The 21503-nt window shown below is 33.6% G+C and overlaps 1 protein-coding gene across 3 annotated transcripts in view; it reads right to left on the reverse strand.

Moving 5' to 3' along the window:
• LOC129946903 (LIM/homeobox protein Lhx1) overlaps positions 1-21503 on the reverse strand; it is a 134410-nt gene that overhangs the window by 32808 nt on the left and 80099 nt on the right. For all 3 annotated transcript variants that reach the window (XM_056057277.1, XM_056057276.1, XM_056057278.1), the window contains exons 4-5: positions 14919-15106; positions 14434-14655 (exon numbers count right to left, since the gene is read on the reverse strand). In XM_056057277.1, coding sequence (XP_055913252.1) covers positions 14434-14655; positions 14919-15106 — 410 coding nt within the window. The remainder of the gene's footprint in view (positions 1-14433; positions 14656-14918; positions 15107-21503) is intronic.

Genomic DNA, 21503 nt, shown 5'->3' on the forward strand with positions numbered 1-21503 from the left:
GATCATCAATAGGGCTCTGACTAAGTGGGCAGCGGAAAACAAAATAATTCCGGATAAACAGTTCGCGTTCAAGGCGGGTCATGACATAATTCATGCTGCGTCTCAACTAGTTTCTGATATCCAATGGAATAAATCAAAACAGGTGCTGTTCTGGTTGATTTGAAAAAGGCCTTTGACACCGTATGGTAAAAGGGTCTTTACCTAAAACTGAGCAGGCCTGCAGGCATTAGCAAGCCATTGTTGTATATAGTTTATGATATGCTTAACGGTAGAAAGTTTGTTGTGAAAAGTGGCAATGTAACTTCTACCACAACATTCTCAATTAAAAATGGTCTTCAACAGGGAGCGGTGAATTCGCCGATTCTCTTAAGCATTTACAGCAGCGATCTGATAGGTAGTCTTACAAAGGCAATTGCGTACGCCAACGACCTAATTGCGTACAGGACGGCCCGAAAGGTTGAGGTTATTAGAATTCTCTTGCAGCGTGATTTCGACAAGATTCAGCGATATTGCGACGACTGGAAACTGAAAATAAATAGCCAGAAGTCGGAAACAATTCTGTTCCGGACTCCGTTGGCTAGGTCCACGAGGGAAACGTGCAAGAATTGGCGCAAGATGGTCATCGTTGATCTTCACGGGTAGCCATTAGCGAGCATTAGTGTTAGATCAGTATTTATGTTTCAACAGACATATAAATGCTGCTCTGACCAGGGCCAGAAGAGCCTTCGCTCTGACGAAACGGCTGTTTTGCAGCAGTCGGCTTGACCCCAGAGTGAAGGTAATTTGCTACATGCCCCTTATACGGCCGATAATCGTTTATGGGTGTCCTGTTTAGTTTAACGTTACCCCTTCCAAGATGGAGAAGTTTCGGGTGTTCGAGCGGCAGTGGTTACGACGCTGTACCGGCTTTAATCGAACAGCCGAATCTTCTTACGTGCATTACTATTCCAACGAGGTCCTATACAACGGGGCTCGAATCAATAGAATTGACAATTTCGTGAAAAAACTCGTTCGAGGTCACATTGCAAGAGCTATGACTTCGACCAACAATTTAATTTTCGGGGCTTTCTATCCAAACGACGAGTATTTTGAAAGTGCACGCTTGAGCGGCTTCATTCCACCACAGGTATTCCTCTTTTTAGATGGATGGGGTCTGATACAAGATAGATTGGAAGTTCCGCTAATCTACCACGTCAGACGAAGAACCGTGGATAGGCGACTCCCATACAATCGGGAATTCATGGCACAAGGCGGAGCAGAGCTCCTTCGGTTCTGTAGGGCTGTGTCCGAACGGGATCGAACTGATAGGGTGAAGCAGGAGAACCAGTTTTGGTGGCTTCAATCAGCACTTGATAGTGGGTTGTCGGAATGGGGTTTTAAGCCTTGGCCGGCTTACATACTTGTTTTATAGTTGTAGGGTTTAGTTTTAAGTATAATAGGCATGGTGGCACAAGTATAAATAAAAACAAATACAAAACAAAAAAAAAAGAAATACAAAAAAAATAAAAAAAAACATTAAAAAAACATGGAATAAAAAATATAATAAAAGAAACATTAAAAAAAGACAAGAAAATATGAAAAACAAAACTGTTAGATAGTTAGGTTTGCTGTTGTGGTTATTCTAGTCTTAAGTAGTTTATAGGTAGAATAGGTAGTTTAGGTTAGCTTTAAGTTTTATATTAAGGACCTTATTTTAAGTAGTTTTAAGTAAAAATAAGAAAGGATATCGATATTAATTTTTTTCAAATTTTCTAATATTTAAATACAAAAATAAATAAAATATAAATTGAAGTAAAATAGATCTTAGGGCCGGACTTAGAGTGTCCGCATGGGACTTAGTTGTAAGTTATGGATAATTAGGCTTTAAGATATGTTTAAGAATGAATTAATAAAAATGAATTAAAAAAAAAATTCCTTGCATATTAAAAAACTAGTTTTAAATATAAAAACTTGGTATAAAAAGTGTATATTCAACCGAATGCCCTTTTCCGAAATTACTTGGTAAAATTATGAAGAAATTAGAAGAAAGTGAAAGCCTTCTAAACACTCTGTATAAAATATTGCAAGTTTTACTGCTAATCCGAATTTATCCGAATTGCACCATTTAATTGAAATTGTTTTACATCTCTATTTAGGTAGACTATTAAAGACCTTTACTTGGATAATTAATATGGATTTATAGCATGAGAATTGTCTCGTTTTGGTGACGTCAATTTGTTACTTAGATTATATGATTTTATTTCACGCCTCTAAATTTTTTTCTCTGTAACGCTATGGCTAAGACCGTATTTTCCTTAACAATCTAAGGACTGTATAGACTTCTTATAACCAAAATGACTCAAGTTATGCTTAAAATTCCACTTGAATTTTGCAGAATTACGGTTAAAAATAACATAAGTATACAAAAACCAAGATCCAAGTTCTTAGTGAATGAATTAGGTGGAGCAACGGTCCATGAAGAACCAGGGCCTAGACTTAGAACTCTCAACTATTCCCAAGACCCCTTGCATGACAGTCCAACGCACTAACCATCACGCTACAAGTACTACTCCAAGTTCTTAGAGCGAGATTATTTTAGTCGAATTTAAAAACTCGAAACCTGCAGAAACCGGAAAATTTCTGACCCTCGTTGATTTTGATTAAAAACGAAACTTATAAGTAAATCACAAAATCTCTATTGGTGCAATGTTTTTCAAAAATTTCAATAATGCTCTACAACTTTTCAATACCTGTCTCTATAACTGACACGAAAGAACCACCAACAGTTAACTTAAAAGTTATAACACAATTTTCCACATCCATGGGTCAAATTAATAAATCGTATTTTACAAGCAAGCTTTATGCAACGAGGTTAGCCACTTCATCTTATTTAATCTGACTCCCGTGAAAAATCTCCTGAACCATAAGTAAAAAAAAGAAATAAAACAATTAGCCTACCACACATTTTGCAAAGACCCAAAAATGTAGGTAGTTACGTACACTTTTTGTATCCAAGTAAAATGGTTGAACGCGGACTGCGAAACACTTCACAATTCGCATCGCATTCATACATCATGGCGCAAAAACCTGTCACTGATTTATGACAAGAGTTTTTTACCCTCCAATCTCGCGCACATAGGTTAGGTTAGGTTATGTTTGAAAAATTAAAGAAAAAAAAAAAGAAAATTACGAGTTTCCCCTAACTGACATCACATCGAGTAAAGTAAGGTGGTTTTCAAAAAGCACCTAGTTCTCCTCTAAAGTGGAGAATGGGAACTTTTATGGTATGGTGCTGCTGATGCTGGCTGGTGCGAGTGTTTTTAATAAAACCCGCGTGCAACGCTGCGGCTGTCAGCTGTCAAGCCATCAGGGGTAACGACTACGGCATTTGATGAATGTCTATTTATTTCTCCTTCCGTCGACAGACCAGGCCTATAGCGAAAAAATCTCAACATCAAACCTGAATTATAAATGCAATGTAATCATTCAGTGTTGTTAACTAGAGTTCCAGAGAAAAAGCTTCAAAAATATTGTAAAAGTGGTTTCAAATTGAAATTGAAAAAAAAAATCGGTAAGCCTAACATGATCTTGCTCAAAATTATGGTTTTATAGACATATCCAACAATCGTTGACGAGGCCTCATAAAATTGAAATCTTCCTGACATAATATGCGATAAGTAGTTGACCAGATGATCACTGACGATGACGCGACGACGCAAAAGACAAGTCGGCTTTTTCGACAAACACGGTCACGTACAATTTTGGTAACAGCAAACCGAACATCCGTCAATTTACGCCCCAACACGGGACGGACGCAACGACAACAACGACGATGCGATGGAGATGGCGACGATTATAATGATGATCGTCATCATTATTATTTTTATCTCCGCTCCGGTGTTTCGCATTTTCAAGGGACTTGTCTGCCTCCGTTTACTTTAATTTCTATAATTTTTCAAAAAAACAAGAGGGTGGTTCAAGCAGAAGCGGTGACGATGACTGATCCCACGGCAGCGGTGGAGGCGGGTGGACATAAAATAACTCCTAAAAAAATTGAGTAACATATAATTTTGATAAATATTCTTTCCAAAAACATAAGAAAAAAATAAAGTTAAGGAAATCTGAGCGTTAAAAAAATGTAGCGGAAATGAAAGGAATTGCACTGAAACTGACATGAACGATCGTTTAAATTGATCGAGCGTTACTGAGTGACCTAAGCCACTGACCAATGTTGGCTCTCTGATTGTTGTTGGTGTTGTTGAAGTTGGAGTTGAAGCTGAAGCTGAAGCCGACAACCAATTCTAATTGGATGGATGTTGAAAGCCCAATTCCTAAAGTGCGGCAATCGAGGATGACGCAGATTAACAAAATTGCTTCAATTTCAAGAATGAAACTTTACGATCACGATATGGACAAACTGTTGTATAGAGGTAAACTATTATCTTCATTATTGTCTGAAAGCAAAGTTAGGTGGATGGGTCAATCGATAGTAAGTTGTTGACTGCCAGAGATGATCTTTGAGATCTTGATCTCAAAATGTTTGACAGTAATTGGGTAATAATGTGCGATGAAAGATTTTTGACTTGAAAAATTATCTCATCAGTTATTGGAAAATTGGTCCGATTTGAAGTGAAACATGAGCACAATAATTTATAGGAGTTGAAGGGAAGAGCCTGTTTTTTTTTTATTTTTAGGAAGAATATTATCTAGAAGGAATAAAAGGATTTATATAAGAACATGCATACTTAAGAATGAACTTGACAATGTATGAAAGGGTCGAAAAAGTAGCACTTAAGTATAGTTCGAATATGACACAAGGACGGTTGCAGACTTTTAATCAGGGGTGGTCACACACTTGACATATAGATGAGTTTTTACTCACCACTTAAAAACGTTCTGAAAAACAGGCTGACAAAATTAAAATAGCATAATGTTCATCTTAACCTTACTTTTACACTAGAATTACGAATTTCGAATGTCAGATTTGATTATAAGCTTGAGTTCAAAATTTTTACGAATTACGAATTGTTGAGACGTAATTGAAGGCGAGGCTCATGATTTGAAGGAAACTTATTATCAATTCGACGATCAAGGTTTCCTTTTAAGAACCTGTATATTTTCACTTTTACTTAGAAACGAATTTTATAAAAATTATTTAAAGCATTACTAAAGTTTTTTCCCAATTGGAAATTGAGTGAAATACAAATTTTAGTTGTTTTTGACAGCAAACCACTTTTTGGAAATGTTGTCAAATTACTAACAAATCCTTAGATGAAATCTTTATTTATACAACTTAACTGCATAAGCTTTAAGGCTCATATGAACCCCCCTCCTGGATCGTCAATTTGTCAAAAGATGATGAATTTGTGATGCGTTATTGGAAAAGGGCGGAATTTCCGATTCGATATTATGTTCTTGGTCATTTTCTCTGTTAAAAATTGTACTTTCGGCAAATAAAGTTCAAGGAAGTAAAATATAAATTTTGTTTTCATATATTAAAGGTAAAAAATATAATATCCATTAAGGCAATACCATAGTTTTGAATTCAAGGAAGTTCTTAGGAAAATAACAAAAAAAAATCATCTCCCATTCTGATTCCGCTATTGAAATGACAAAAGGTAAGGTGTAATCATAGGTCCTACTTCATTAACATTGACAATGAAACAGGTGACAATTTGTATTTGTATTTGTTGATCAAGAACTTGACAACTGTCAAAACCTATTCCATAACCAGACTGCCAGTTTTCTAGAATTGAGAAAAAAATTTAACAATTAAAATCTTTTCCTTTCATAAGGAAAAAATATTGCCAAATATTTTCCCACAATTGTCATGAATTTTCCGACAAATTTGTATTGACAATTCTTTTTTGAAATCAAAAATAAAATCCAATTTACATATTTGCCAATATTCAATTGACGATTGTGACAGGAAACTCCACTACTGTCAAGTGTTGAAATTGAAAAGACCTAAAATGATAAACGAAAGTGATGACAATTCTTAGTTGGGTCTGCGTGTAATATGTTGTCATGACAAATTTGTCATTGTATTTCTGTGACAAATTAATCAGTTGTCAATTTGTATGCCCCTGCTTCGGATAGAGATTTGACTATTATTCGAGTACAGAAATAAATGTTCGATTTTTTCGTTAAGTGCGTTTTTTTGTATTCCATACATAGTACAGTGAGAAATTGCCAACAAAACGATCCGCAGTAGCCAGATTTTTGTATTTAAAAATTGGTACAACTGCAAGAAGATCTGTCAGAATAATAATAAAAAACACAGAAATAGAAGAAAGTTTTGTGAAAATCATATGTTAAAATTAACTTTAGGAAAAAAAACTAATGAAGTGGACATTTTTAAAGAAGAAATGGTAAGAAAACATCTGGAAATTGGGATTCTACAAAAAAAAAATCATTTAACAATTGCTTCAAGCAGGGGGTTTGTTCGTAGACTTCTACATTAACATGTGGTGTTGAAGCAAGCTTAAATATCGCATCAATTCTTTATATACCTGAATTGAGTTGAAATGATCTTGATTTGACTCGATTCCCGTCGGATATCGGAGTCGACTCAAAATTTGAGAAGAAAAACCAGTGTGGAGGAGTTGGTTTAACAGATTATATATTATGGTCTGTTTATTTGCATGTTTGTAAAAAATATAGTTTTGTTTTAATTAAATTACAAACAAAAATGGACAGTGTAGTGAACTAATCAGTTCTTCATTGTTTAACACGAATCAAACTATCTCACTTGCACTTCACACATCGAAACACCATTCGCATTTTAGAATTTCATACTTAATTATTTTTAAATCTTTTTGTGCGTTGAAAACACCAAAAAGATTTATTTAATCTAAACTGAGATAGACCTTTGGTGGAAACATAGCAAAACTTAATCATCTTTTCTATTGTGTTCTCTTGCAAAATAAGCCCAGTTAGTCCATTTTCATTAACAAAACTAAATAATATCAACAGTAACGTTTTCTTCCCCAAATACACAATTCCTAATGCGCAACTACTTAACGAACACAGCCATCGAGATATAAATGGAATATCAATCGTACCACCATTTGAGAACGAAATCACATAAAATCCATTCGAATGTCAAAAACCCATCCATAGTTACATTCTACTCTAGCTTTTTATCGGTGTTATTCATACTATGGATATTGTTTTTGTTATTCGTATAAGATCCTACTATACTATGGATAGATTTTAAAACAAAACACGGGTATTTCTAAAAGTTGGTACGTTTGATAGCTCCTTGAGGCTCTATATATGTGTTACGGTTTTCAACGTTCCTTTCCATAAAATATAGATCTTAGAGTGTTCTTCTCATAGTTCTATTTTTATAATTAGTTGTAAAACTAAATAAAAGTACTTTTTTTTCTAATTCGACTCGACTAAGTTGTTTACTTACACAGAAAAAGACAATAATATTTGTTTATTTTTCAAAAATTTAGTTTCAACATAAATACACATTAAACAAATCTAGCGACATCTGTTGCTCGCGAAGTTAGACCATAATCTACGAACGTATCCTTATTTCATTCAGATTCAATTTACAACATGGAAAACATTGAAAAAAATAATTAAATATAACTAATTCCTGATATGTTCGTTAATTTTTAAACTATTTTGACAAAGTTGAATTGTATCAAATTTCAAAACTAAAAACAGAGTTACTGATGATGGTATCCTTGGCAAACACTGCTAACGTCACTAATTTTTGATTTTTAGACAAACTTTTTCTGAAAATAGTTTTACTATTTTTAGTTTCCACGAAAATATGACATTATGCATGTAGCAGACCCAAACCTAAACATAGGGAGAAAAATAGGGAGCTTTTCCTTCAATAGTATTTCTTTTTGTATTCTTGGTTAATTAATGTAATAATTAAAATATTGACAGTAGTAAGATAGCCCTATACCATGTCTTTGTAAATTGTTCAATTTAGTTTAACAAAAAAGTTATACAATTGAAGCTACAATAAGGATAAAGACAAAGATAATAACGAATTGAATCCACTTATTGATGACCACTTAGCCTTAGAAAACTGATACATTTTTGACAGACAATTTTCTGGTAAATGTAACCAGCGTCCTGGTAGAAAGTATTTTTTTTCCTGGTAAAATGAGTCTGGTAAACAGAACCAGGAAATTTATTTCTGGTATATTTGTTCCTTTTAGATAAAACCAGACTTCTGGTACTTATTACCAGAAATACTTAGAGTTAAAAAATAATCTTTTTTCTGGTAAATAAAATCAGGAATTTTATTATCTAGCATATACTTTCCTCTTACATAGAAATGCGGTATACCTATCAAGCCCTTTCCGCCAAATAATCGTAAGGTACATAGCGCTTCCGACAATTTAGTTAAGAGAAAAATCGTTCCTGATATATTCTACCATAATACTGAACTTATTCCCGGTATAATTTTTACAAGGAAAACTAATTCTCCTGGTATATTCTTCTAGAAATCTGGTGTATTTTACCAGGAATCCTTCGAAAAATCTCACTGGTAGGAATCTAAAAACCACTTTTTCTGGATAAATTTAGCGGGAAATATGGCAGTTTTTTTTTTTAGTGTAGGGAGGAGTATACGTGTCAAAACGGAACCTTAAAGCGAACCATTGCACTTTCTTATAATTTTTTAAATCGATTTATTAACTTCCCATAGGAAGTTATTGTAATGGCTCCGATTTGTCAAACTGAAAATCTTGACATTTCTCGACGTTTCAAGGTCCCTAGAGTCGAAATAAAAGATCTTTAGAAAGATGTCTGTGCGTGCGTCCGTACGTTCGCGACGTTTTTTTTCGTCTTCCATAGCTCAAGAACCAAAAGAGATATCGACTTCAAATAAATTTTGTTACACACATAATAAGGCAGAAAGATGCAGAAAGGGCTCCCAAGAAAATTGCGTGGGTTTTTCTACCATAGCAGTTTGAAAAAAAGGTTAAAACGCTAGAGACTTGAATTAAATTTTATATAATATATTGTAACGTGATATCAAAGAAATATTATTTTTTTTTAAATCCATTTAATATTTTTTTATAAATTAAAAAAAACTGAAAAAAATGTATCACCTCCAAAAGTTTACGACTAAAATGTGATTTCATCTCCAAAACAATTTTGTGCAACGAAGAATAATGTTAAAATTTTGAGAAATTTCGAATTGACACTACTCAAAGTTGGTAAAAAATGATTTTCGACTCAAATATCTTTTCAAAAATTTGAGATAATAGCTTCTAACTAATTTTTAGTTATAAGAAATATTGTTTTCAACATTAAGACAAATTTTGAGAAAAATCAAATTGACAGTTTTCTTACAAAAAATAAAACTCTAAAAAATAACAATTCTAAAACTTAGTAAAAATTTACGTTCGGCTCAAATAGCTTTTTAAAAATTAAAAATATTGGCTTCAAACTTATTTTATTTCACAGAAAACATTGTTTTCGATATTAAGTAATTTTTATATAAAAATCCAACAGTCCATTTTTTCATAAAAAATGAAATCTACAAAAAATAGTACGCAAGTTTGGACAAACTTTTAAGCAAGACAAATCGACAGACGGGATAGGAAGTTATCAGTGTGGGTCGCATCCCAGCCTCTTTTTTCTATTTTTTTCTGTACTGGCATCGTTTAAATTTTATACTGACAGACACATACAATTTTTAAATACTAAGCTTTTCAACTTAGACAGTTCTCTTATCCATTAAATTGCTAGAGCATTAGACGGACTTTCGTGTGAACACACAAAACTATGTCATTTTAACATACAGTTTTAACTGTTCTAGTTAACTGACAGTATAATAATGTCAATTTGTCAAATCTCTAAATGGTATATTTATTTATATAGTATAATTAATGCGTTTCCAATATTTATGGTTTTTCAGGTTTAAAAAAATAAAAACAAATATAATTTGTCAATTAAAAATCTTTTCGTATAATATGTGTGTATTAAAAAAATCAACAAATTAAGTTATTGAATTAATTAACCAAAAAGTATCAAATTCAAAGTTAAAATTTTAAATTAAAAATCAAATTTGACATTCCTAGACTAAAATCAAAAGATTCAAATATTATTTTTTAGTTTTATTTCTTTTTTTATCAAAATCCTAACAACCATTAAAATTGTCTCACTAATTAAAATAAAGATTTGGATTCAAAAAAACATTACCCAGCTATAACAATAAAAATGTGGAATAAATTAATACCCTTTTTCATCTTATACTTAATCGTATCTTATAAATTTATAATCCAAATTCAAACTGATTTCAACGCCTACCAAACATAATAATTCTTTAAAGATATGGATAGAGCTGAGCTGGCGATGGCAATGATGGCGCCAAAACCAACCGCATTTAAACTGCTTTTCCGTTGCGATTAGTCCAGTTATTAATGAAATCTATAAGTTGTCATTTTATCTTCGATAATTATCAATGAAATATGCGTGTACCTCAATTACACGAGTGGCACTTGATTAGCCAATTATTGCTTATGGTAAAATTAGGACAGACAACTATTTCTATAAAGGTTGTATATAAATAGAAATACATACACATACGTATAGAATAGGTATGAAGTTACCAACATTTATAACGTATGTAGACTTAAGTAGTATATAACGTAGGCTTGTCTCAGAAGTTCGAGACGGTCTCCTGTGGCTATATAATATCTTTTCTTGACCATAAGAGAACCGAAGTTGATTTTGTTTTTATTTTCGGCGGTTAATGAATGAACTCGTAGTCGTATAATATTCATAAGAGTTTAGGTTTTTTGTCTTCTTATTTCTTTTTTCTTATTTTAAATATTATTCCTCTGGAGCGGCATAAAATGATTTATGATCAAATCTCTGCCTTTTTCGGACTTATTCATGGTTTCGTTTCAAAAAAGGGCACCTGAATGATGATGATGGTAAAAATGAAAATCACCCAAAATTTATTCGCTGTACCTTGAGTGGATTTTGTGTATTTTGTTCGTATTTAATATTTCGGCTCTTTATGTGGTGATGATGCGGTTTTATTTTAGTGCTTTTTTAAAAAAAAAATTTGAGCATAAATGATTTCTCTAGGGATCCAAATGGGTAGAAATATCAGAACTTATTTCACGGCCTTTAAAAATAAAAAAAAAAAAAAACATACCAAATCCTTGTCAGAATAATTTTTGACGTCCGACCTTTAGTTTTGCATAAAAAGTGCATAAATAATCGGAATTTTAAATTTGTTTTAATATTTGTGCAGACACTATAACGACTTAGACGCGCCATGTTTTCGTAGAAAATCGAATATTTTGATTGAGCTTAGGTTTCTTTTATCTATTGTGCCGCCACCGCCCGATTTAACACAACAAACAAAAACAAAAAACATAATTAGAATAAGAAAAGAATAAAAACAGAATGTTCTAATTTTTAGCGAACTAAAATTTAAGAAAATCAAATAAGGTCGAGTTGAACAGGTATTTGATTTCAACAACCGCACTGAATTCATTATGGTTAGAGCTCTTAATCTCTTGGTCCAAAAAAAAAAACAAATTATTTAAAAATGATGAATTAATACAATCAGTTTGTTTTTGAAGCGTGATGCTATGGTCTTTGCTCTCGTTGATATTGTAACCAATAAAATTAAAATATTTGACCGATTTGCTAAGCCTTATTTACTAACTTGCTCTTAAATACACTAATTACTCTGGTCGACAAGGTTTTCTTCCCGGGAATTAAATATCACTTTTCCAATGGGTTTTGGTGGCCTTATTTCAAAATTAATGTTTCGTGATGATTATCCAAATTTATAATCCCGTTTTTCAAGATTCAGGTGAAATATTTTTATAATTTCATATAATATTCAAAAAATCTTCATAAGTTTTTAGATTTCATTTGTCTTAAGAAAATCTGAAAAAAATAACGCTTAACCATTTATTTTAAACTGTTTTCAACAAAAAAATGCTTGAAATTAAGTTTTGTTTTTGATACAAATATATTGTCTACCACAATTCTATTCTATTCAAGGTTTTAAAAATAAAAATAGAATGTTGAAGACGTCAGTATTTTAAAACTTGAGTTAAAATGAAAGTTTGGATTCAAAACCAGCACTAAAAAACAACTCAAAAACGTATTTTCCAAAGCAATAAAACTATTAAATTCAATATATGCTCAAAACTTTATATAAAGAGTCATGTAAAGACTCTAAACAATTGGCCAGTAAGATACTAAATTGATTTGAATTTGCAAAATCATCATTACATAATAATCATTAGAAGATATCTTGAGTTTAAACGTAGCCTTAAAACCCCGTTTTTGGTTATATTTTTTTAAGGGGCATATTTTAAAAACCTCATGTGATAGAAAAATGGAAAGGTGAGACTCGAATTTAGGCCATCTTAATCCTTTATAAAAATCTTGTTGTGTTTGTGGGACAGAAAAATTGTAACTTTGTCAACCGTTGTTATTATAAGTAAGAAGAAGGCATATTAATGGCTGGGTACAACTAATTCTAATCTAGAGGTCCAATTTTCGACATTTGTGACTTAATATCGCGGAGAATATTGAATTCTAAGTTATCAATCATTTCAGCTCCAAAGAAAATAGTGAAGCGACGTGTGGTGTTTATTCACACGATCTTGGAAAAAGTGTCATGTGTTTTTAAGGTGAAACTTAACCGCAAACGTTGTGACCTGTGTGATATATTGAACAGTCTTGCTGAAATAACAACTTCTAGACATTATTTGTTCAATTGATAAAGAAAAAAGTCAGTAACCTTGATTTTATAGGAGTCACCATTGACTGTTACGTTCTAGCCAGCATCGTTTTTAAAGAAGAACATAAAACACACTATAAATAGCCAGTTACACTTTTTTACGTCATCAACAGGGATTTAAAGGGTTATAAATACCCTTAAAAAGTTTGAGTTACGTTCTAGCCAGCATCGTTTTTAAAGAAGTACGGACCAATTATTCAAACACGGACCATAAAACACACTATTAATAGCCAGTTACACTTTTTTATGTCATCAATAGGGACTCAAAGGGTAATTAATACCCTTAAAAGGTTTAAACATAAAATAGGAAATGATTAGAAAGAGATACCTGTGAACATTGGTCTTAAAGTTGTGAATATCAAAGACGGAACAATTTTTGGTAAAGCATTTCACATTCTCGATGTGCGGTTAAGAAACTTAGCATTGTAAAGCGTTCCTCAGTCTTCAACAAATTCACTTGACAGCTAACAAAATGGCAAAAGTGTACATAGTATTGCCCTCTAAAAAAACACCTGTTACATTATTCACATCTTAAATCAGTTGAATTGACATTTCAGTAATAATTCAGTTTGTTTTATGAAGAGTTTATATTTGTCGCTATAATTCTTTTGGAGTTGGAGCTATAACGACTTATAGTTTCTGTAAATTTCAACAAGTGAAGGAGTTTGAGTACAAATGTTACTGTGTAGCTTTGAAAAGGTCTTGGGATGACGGTTAATCAGGTAAAGGTAATAAGTGCAATTTATTTACAGTGCATATTTCATCAGGTTTCTTGGACAAATGATTTAAGCACAATTAGTTTTCACAGGCAAAAGAAGATGGAATTATTTAACAATATGTGTCCCTTTAATTTGGTATGACTTCTTATTTTCTGTATGAGAATTTTTGTATTCTATTTTACTCACAAAAATCATTCTTTAAAAAAGCGGGAACTAAGATCTAAATTCCTCAACAGCCCTTTATTTTGTCACCAATTTGAAAACTATAGAAGCCTTCTTTTTTCGGTAACACATAGCTAGTGTTGTAGTAGAAGTACGCTTTACTCACTATTACACAACACTTAAATCTAGATTTTATATTTGGCATCACTGGCATTGTGAACAAAGCACATGCTACAACAAATTTTGCGCAGATGCGTCTAGAAGTTTTGTATTTCTGTCGAATTGAATTATTGATGGAAACGCTGGTCGTAAAATTTCAGAGCTTTGCTCATTTTCAACTTTGTTTTATGTAAAAATAGAATTTTACACATTTGATTGAAGAAAATTAAACCACGATATATTAAATTTAGTGCAAACGAAGCACGAAATATTTACTTCTTCTGGCACTACCTTCCTCCTACATTTCACAATTCAAAACTCTATCTTCACTAAAATATTTCTATTGACTCATGACTTATATTTGTTCACGAATAAGTTGTTAACCACCTTAAATTTTACACCTTTTTCAAAAATTTTAGATTAATTATATATTCGTTTGGTAACCTATCTCTATACGACCTTACTAGGTTACGATCAAAATCATTTTGTCAAACTAATAAGTTACCGAGCTGGTGTAAATTCTAAAAAAAACTCTATTTACACCTTGAAAACCTAATCTCTGATTAAAATATTCATCATTTGCCATCAATTTTTTCTTGAATATTATAAATTTACAAAATCATAACAATAAACCTATAAAATAACAACTGAACTCACCTGTATCACCCGCATTGGCAGACCCGTTTCTTTCGCCAGTTGTTCCCTAATGTGTCTTGTTGGTTTCGGCGTTTGATTGAATGCTGTTTTCAGTACCTCCAGCTGTTTCGCTTTGATAGTTGTACGCGGGCCTCGTCGCTTTGAACCATTCGCACCATCATCAGGACTTTTATTTTCCGCTTGAGAATCACCTCGTCCATCTGGGTCGCCATCCAAAGATCCCTGTCAAATATAAAAACGTTAATTCAACATCAATATAAAAATATAAAAGAATATTGCTTTGGAAATATCAATCAATAATATTCCCAGCATGATTAATCATCGCCATCATCACGTACAATAAACAGTTATATCGTGTGTCGGCGCAGTCTTTGTTTATTAATATTTTGATGATGATGATTGTTATTATTGTTTTCAAGATGGCTATCTTTCCGGTACATATATGTACAAATGTATTTATAAAAAAGTTTTTTTTTTAATTGTACCTGATCAGAATCATCGTGCGTATTTTTACTGTCCGTGCTCATACTTTGCACTGAGATGTCTGATGCGCCGAGTTGTCCACCTGCTGAGTCGGGACCGTTTGGTCCCATGCCACCCAATCCAAGTGGTGGTCCTCTTAAATGTGGCTCATCATCGTCTTCGTCCTCACTGGCGGATCCCATTAATGAGTCTGCAAAAGCAAAACACAAAAAAGAAAGAAAGATTGAAATCCTTGTATAACCTTCGCATATTGTGTTGATTAGAGTGTTTGTTTTGCAAGTTGCAAGCTTAACTTCGATCCCTCACATTCACGTGTCTTAAAGTGTAACTTTATATGGGATATGTATAGTGAGAAATCTGTACGTGGTACGGATGTTTCCTATCTGCAAGGTCTATTCAACTGCTTGCACGCGCCAATCCTTTATTTCAAGGCATGCAAAACCTGCAGCATATCACCAGCACCAGCACCACCAATACAGACGTTACTCCTCATTCTTTATTAATCGTATTTAAAGTCGAGACACACGTCACTGTCGCACTTCGTCCTGGGTTGAATCTTTAACTATGGTCGCTCAGGACGTTTGTCAGTTTGTCAGATCCCTTGGGTATGATAGAGAAGGTTATAAGTCTAGCACATAGAAGAATCTTTTGTATAAGGAATGTTGATATCGGAAGAGGGTGTTACTCGATCGCTCGTCCGCCCGCATATATTTTTATCGCGTGCAAAATGAAAAGGACGAAGTTTCAACTTTTTCTCTTGGGAAATGTCATTTGAATGTGATTGGAATAAAAATTAAATGGAATACCAGTAACTTTGGTTAGGTTAGGGTTGTGATTGAGTTCGAAGGACATCACATATCATTGGGAGAATACTTTGTAGAAGGTAATGAGAAGGGTGCTTATGGTGTTTTTTTTGTCTGTTGTTTGAAATGTTATATAAAGAGAGGGTGGTGAAAGTCTGTGTTACGTAATTAAGTACAGATTTTTGTTGATGTAATGCAGTCAGAAAGTTATATAAGTGACAGGGCAACGGAAAATAGTCGTTTAACTAGTTAATGTGACCTTTTTAGAAAAAAGAATATGTCAAACATTGAGGGAATCTTTTGTTTGCATAATTAATTTATGGTATAAATCAGTTATATGACTTCTTAAATAGGTTAGGAAGGTGCATATGTATTGTATGTGGTGCTACTTCTGAGTTAACGATGGCGATAGAAAATGTCAGTTGTGAATAAAAAAATTATTTAAATCGAAAAGGGTGTTCAGTGGGAATGTTAAAGGTTGTAGAATCATGTTTTAGAATAACACTTAGATTTTGAGCCATTGGGCTTAAAGGATTAACTCAGGCTTAACCAAGAATTCAATTGTGTGCGACTTGATAAGGATTTTACAAACTTAAACATTTAACTAATTGTAAACATTCTATTAATCTTATTTACTCTTAGGATTCTTAATTGGAATTTTTCCAATCTGAAGTAAATCTATGTATTTCCTTCATTTGAAGTTTAATTATTCAGTAAAATTAAGAAGTAATGGTAATCACCTTCTTTTTACGTAAGTTGTTTTAAAAATCTTTTTGAGTTGCGTGTTCATTTAGCAAGACACGCAAATATTTTAGCTACCTGATCAGTCAAGGTTCTCACTATAATTCAAATATGTTTCGGATGAGTTTGTAGTTCATGTTGAGAAACATGTAAAAGCAAAGTACAGAAGCGTATTTATAATATGAAAAGCTCATAATTCTTGCAAAATGTTGCCAAACTCGTTAATATATATCAAATCATTAGAGCTACTGTTTCATAAAATCGTTTTTATGTTTTAGAATCGAATAATTTTTGTTACCAGAATTCATGGAAGAAATGTGATTAAACAAAACTTAACAGTGGGAAGTAGCTAACGTGAAAAGGGGGGATGTGTTTCCACTAGGGCAACTCTCCTTTCATTTAAACCACAGCGGAGGAATTCCCGAGATGGAATCCACGGTAGCGTCCGCAGTTCCAGTTAGGTTAAACTACTTAGTATGTAGCTGGGGATCGAGCTACATGGAAAATTTTGTTTGGTGAGGTCCTAGTTTACACAGGACTGTAGCGATAGTATCACCCGACTTGCATAGAAACGTCAAAGCATTAAAATCAACTAATTGAAACAATTATAACCACTTTCAATGGAAAGTTAATAAAATTCAAATTAGTTTTATAATATTTTTCTAATTAAAAAAATCTTTTAGTAAAACTAACGCTGACAAAACCACTGCGTAAGCCTTTTTGGCTGTCCTACTCCTCGGGTCTCGTTCCAAGCGGATGGAAAACAGCATTTGTCCAACCTATCACAAAAAAGGTGAATCCTCCCTAATTACAGACCGATTGCACTTACTTTCACTCTTTCCCAGGTCATGGAAACACTGATTAATTATCAGCTTAAGAAATATCTCAAAGATCGAATGCAATAGGTCCTCTAGTGATCTCATAGTTCATCGCACCGAACAGGGGAACAATTCCATTCATCGATTTGGAAAATTAAGATTATTGCACTTGATATTTCAAAAGCATTTTATAGGGCTTGGCATTAGGCGCTCTTATCGAAAATTTGAGCTTTCGGTTTTCATGAATCCCTCCTTCATTGGATTAGTCATTACCTTTCGGATGTGTCAAGTCTAAAAACCACAACATAAATGGTGATGTACCTCAGGGCTCTTTTCTATCTCCAACACTCTTTCTCATTTTTATTATAATGATCTCTTGTTTGCAACTTCTAATCAAATACAATACTCTTAGTTTTTCATATTCGTTTTCAGATTCACATCCCTCTTCTTCGGATCTGGAACTGCAACTATAAGCTCATTAAATACCGACCTAAACAGCAGTGTACAATGGGGAATAAAAAATCGCGTGAATGCTTCGAAAACCCAATGCTGCCTTGTATCGTTAAAGCGAGATTATCAATAGATGGAATTTGCATCGAGGAGACTGAACATTTCGATATTCTCGGCTCTGGCTCTTATCTACAAGACTTATATACCTTCAAATATTGAGTTTAACCCACTTATCTAAGCTGGTGCTCCTGCAACTTACTTAAGCCTATTGAACAGTATTGAACGTAGAGCATTAAAATTGATTCGGATAATACCATCAATTCCTGACAACAGTACTCGCACACAGGAATGGCTGAGAGTTGTAAGTCACTAGGCCCTGGTTTACAACGGACTGTTGCGCCACCCCATTTGATTTGAATACCATCAAAGGATAATTTACGTCGCTCGAACATCGTCGAAAAGTTTCGTGTCTCACCTTCTTCTACGGTTCTAGAGAAATAACCACCTGAAGTGCATCCCCTTAACAATTCAACCGCTTCTAGGAATGCTCAACAATATACCCTAGGGCCCAACATCGGTCGTATTGTACAAGTACAGAGATTCGTTCTTTAGCCGTACTACGCGAATGTGGAATGCTTCTCAGTTGTTTGATTTAGTGCCTTAACGATTTTTCGGGTTTTTAATATTACCCACAACTTTGAATTTAATTGTGAACACATCGCTTTTCACTAATCCTAGAACTAAAATTGACAATTTATTCAATAAACTTACACTTTTATCATGGTTAAGCACACGAGTATCGTCTGCATAAGTTTTTACAGAAATTTTTATTCAGTGATTGCAACTTTAAGAGCGTTAACTTCAATTTTTGGTCGCAATTCCTAATTTTACCCTATTTGATATACAATAATAAATTGGAGTCTACATATTCCTTGTGTATCAGCGAGACAACAAGACGAGGTAGAAAACGATCCAAATCAGTGAATTCTACTAAATTCTCAAGAATAAGGATCTCGGTCTACACACGTGCCTACAAGATCAAGCTAACTTATGAATTGAAGTAAATAGACTATTTAAAACGATGAAAGCACGTTCTCAGATTGGACAAGTTGTCAATTGCTTATTATGAAACCCTTTATGTAGGACCTAGAGAACGATTGCAAGAAAGTTAGTTTTTTTAAGGATGTCAAAACATTGCCAAAATTTTAGTTTAAGGATCGAGGATCTCGGATTACACACCATGCAAGATCAAGCCGACACATGAATTGAAGCTGATAGACCATTTGAAACGACGCATTTTCTCCGATTGTGCACGTTGTCAAGTTCTCATTGAAAAAGCCTTTATGTAGGACCTAGAGTATGATTGTCAGATGATAGAATATCCGTTTCACAAAATATTGCTTCAAATATTTTCCAGTTCTTATGAATAAAAATATAGCATAACGAATCTAGGATTACAAGCAAATATTTCGTATGCATATAAAACAATTCAGGAAAGCCATAAACCAAAAGCCAATTTGTAACCACCAGAAAGTATATCAACCAGCATTTTACATGGACAATAAACCCACCCATAACCAAATTATCCTTTCAAAAAATAAAATCCCAGATGAGTCCCGGTTTTTCATCCTTCATTCACCCAAAAACGAGTACGTATCATCCCCTTTTACAGACATAAGAATACAATTATTCATCATCCTTTAAGGATTTCCAAACCGTTACAGTATCCTTTCCATACATATAAAATATACAAGAAAGAAAAACTGCTGCTGTTTGCATTTTAAGTGAAACACTTTGTGCGTGTTCACCATTTTTCTGCATCACGGACCATATGATGCAAAACTAATTTGAAATTAATTTGCGTCAATGTGCCCGTAGCTGGTGTGAGAGTCCTTGATGTTATATTTTAATGTAAACATAACAGAACACCAAACGTCAGTCAGGGTGTTTACATTCATACATGTGAAAAGATGATGAAAAACTCTTTAATTTATTTTTTAAAACAATACAAAAACACTGAGGAAGGAATCAATAAAAGATCATAAGTAAAGAAAAACAGGTGAAGACACGCGAATCCATAAAAGTTAACCCAGTAAATATTATCTTCAAATAGAAAATTACAAATACACTTGTCGCAAGAGCATGTTTTCTCGAGGTCTTAAGTCGGCAATAGCTCACTGAACATTCGTCGTCGGAGTGTTTTGATTGTAAATTGAATTTGAAATATCAAAAAACGGTGGTGGCGGAAGTGGAAGTGGGAATCAACAACGCAGAAAACCCTCAAAGACCAACCAAGTAAAATGAAAAGCTTGTCAAAAGGTCCTTCGACGTCCTTCCTGCTGATTGAAGCTGGTATATAGCTTCGCGTAAGGTATGGATTTTTTTTTTTTGAAAAAGTTGTAAACAAAAATTACTTCCATGCGTAGTCGTCGTCGTTCGTCGTCGTCGGTCGTCGCATACTGTCAAAAACAAACAAACATCTGTGACCCGTCTTAAGAGAGAGTCCTTTGAATCACATCGAAACGCTGGATGGTATAAGGATGATGTATATTCCTGTGCCGAGCAGTTTAAGGGCTTCGTGCACAAATTTTCCCATTAAATTTTCCATTGTTGTCATTTATAGGGGAGGATTTTGTTGCTGTTGTGTGTGCCGTTCAATGCCACACATCAAAAGGGATGACAAAACCACTTGCAACATCAGCATCAGCATCAGCCTCAACATCAGGAAGAATCGAAACCCTGTGGGTTGATTTCAGCAGCATCAGTGCCGGTGGCGGCGGTGCGGCGGCGGCGCGCGGTGGCTGTGACATGACGGCGGCGATCAAGTGCATAAAGGATGTAATGCATGGTGCGCGCTTTATTATAATAGTAAATGTTTTTCGAATAAAATTTATTGTAATATCAGTTGGGGGTTGATTGCTATGTCAGACTACGAGTATAGGTATACCATCAAGTCGAAGGGAGCTACTTTTGAATAAGGACGATATGACGACAACGATTTGATTTCGTTCAAATAAGGATACAAAAGGATACACATGTACACGAGTAATATGCTTTGGATTTTATATTGGGCGTTGGGTGTTTGGGCGTTTTTTTTCTTTAGCTCAAGTGCAGGAAGCCTGAGAGTTGTTTGAAGTGTTGTTCAGCAATTGTTTGGTTAATTGTTTGAATTACAATTATGTTTATGTTGTTGTTTTGAAAGGGTGTTCCTTGGAAGTGTGTATGTGTATGTAGTAGGTACATATATTGCGGAAACAATGAAATGTATGTCAACAAGCAGGTGGAAACGAGATGTTTTCAAAAAGTTTATTTATTTAATGTTGTTAGATATCTATTTCGTGAAGAGGTTTTTGGTATAAGAGAATTCATTGATTTGATAAAGAAAAAGAATTTTCTATAGAAACTTTTTATCGTCTCAAGTATGTAGCTTGAACCTGCAACAACGACGTAGAAGTTAAAGATGTCTGAGGTGACGACGGGACGTAGGGTTTTGTTTTTTATCACTGATACCTGCTTCTACTTTATGAAGAACTTTAAGCTTTACTTAAATATGATGCAGTCGCTTAAAAGTGAAAGACTTTGAATATGCGTTATTTTTAACAAAATATCTTAAGGCAATCTATTGAAGAAATGAATCCGTTTCTCAGGTCTCTATTTTGAAGATTGGTATAGGCTTTTTATTCAAAGAGGTTTATTCCAAAAGGTCCATCTGAGTTCGAATTGTGACAATATTCATCTTAATTCCATTGAATTTTATTATAATCCATATCAAATC

This window comes from Eupeodes corollae, chromosome 2 (genome assembly GCF_945859685.1).
Source record: "Eupeodes corollae chromosome 2, idEupCoro1.1, whole genome shotgun sequence".
NCBI classification, from domain to species: Eukaryota; Metazoa; Arthropoda; class Insecta; order Diptera; family Syrphidae; genus Eupeodes; species Eupeodes corollae.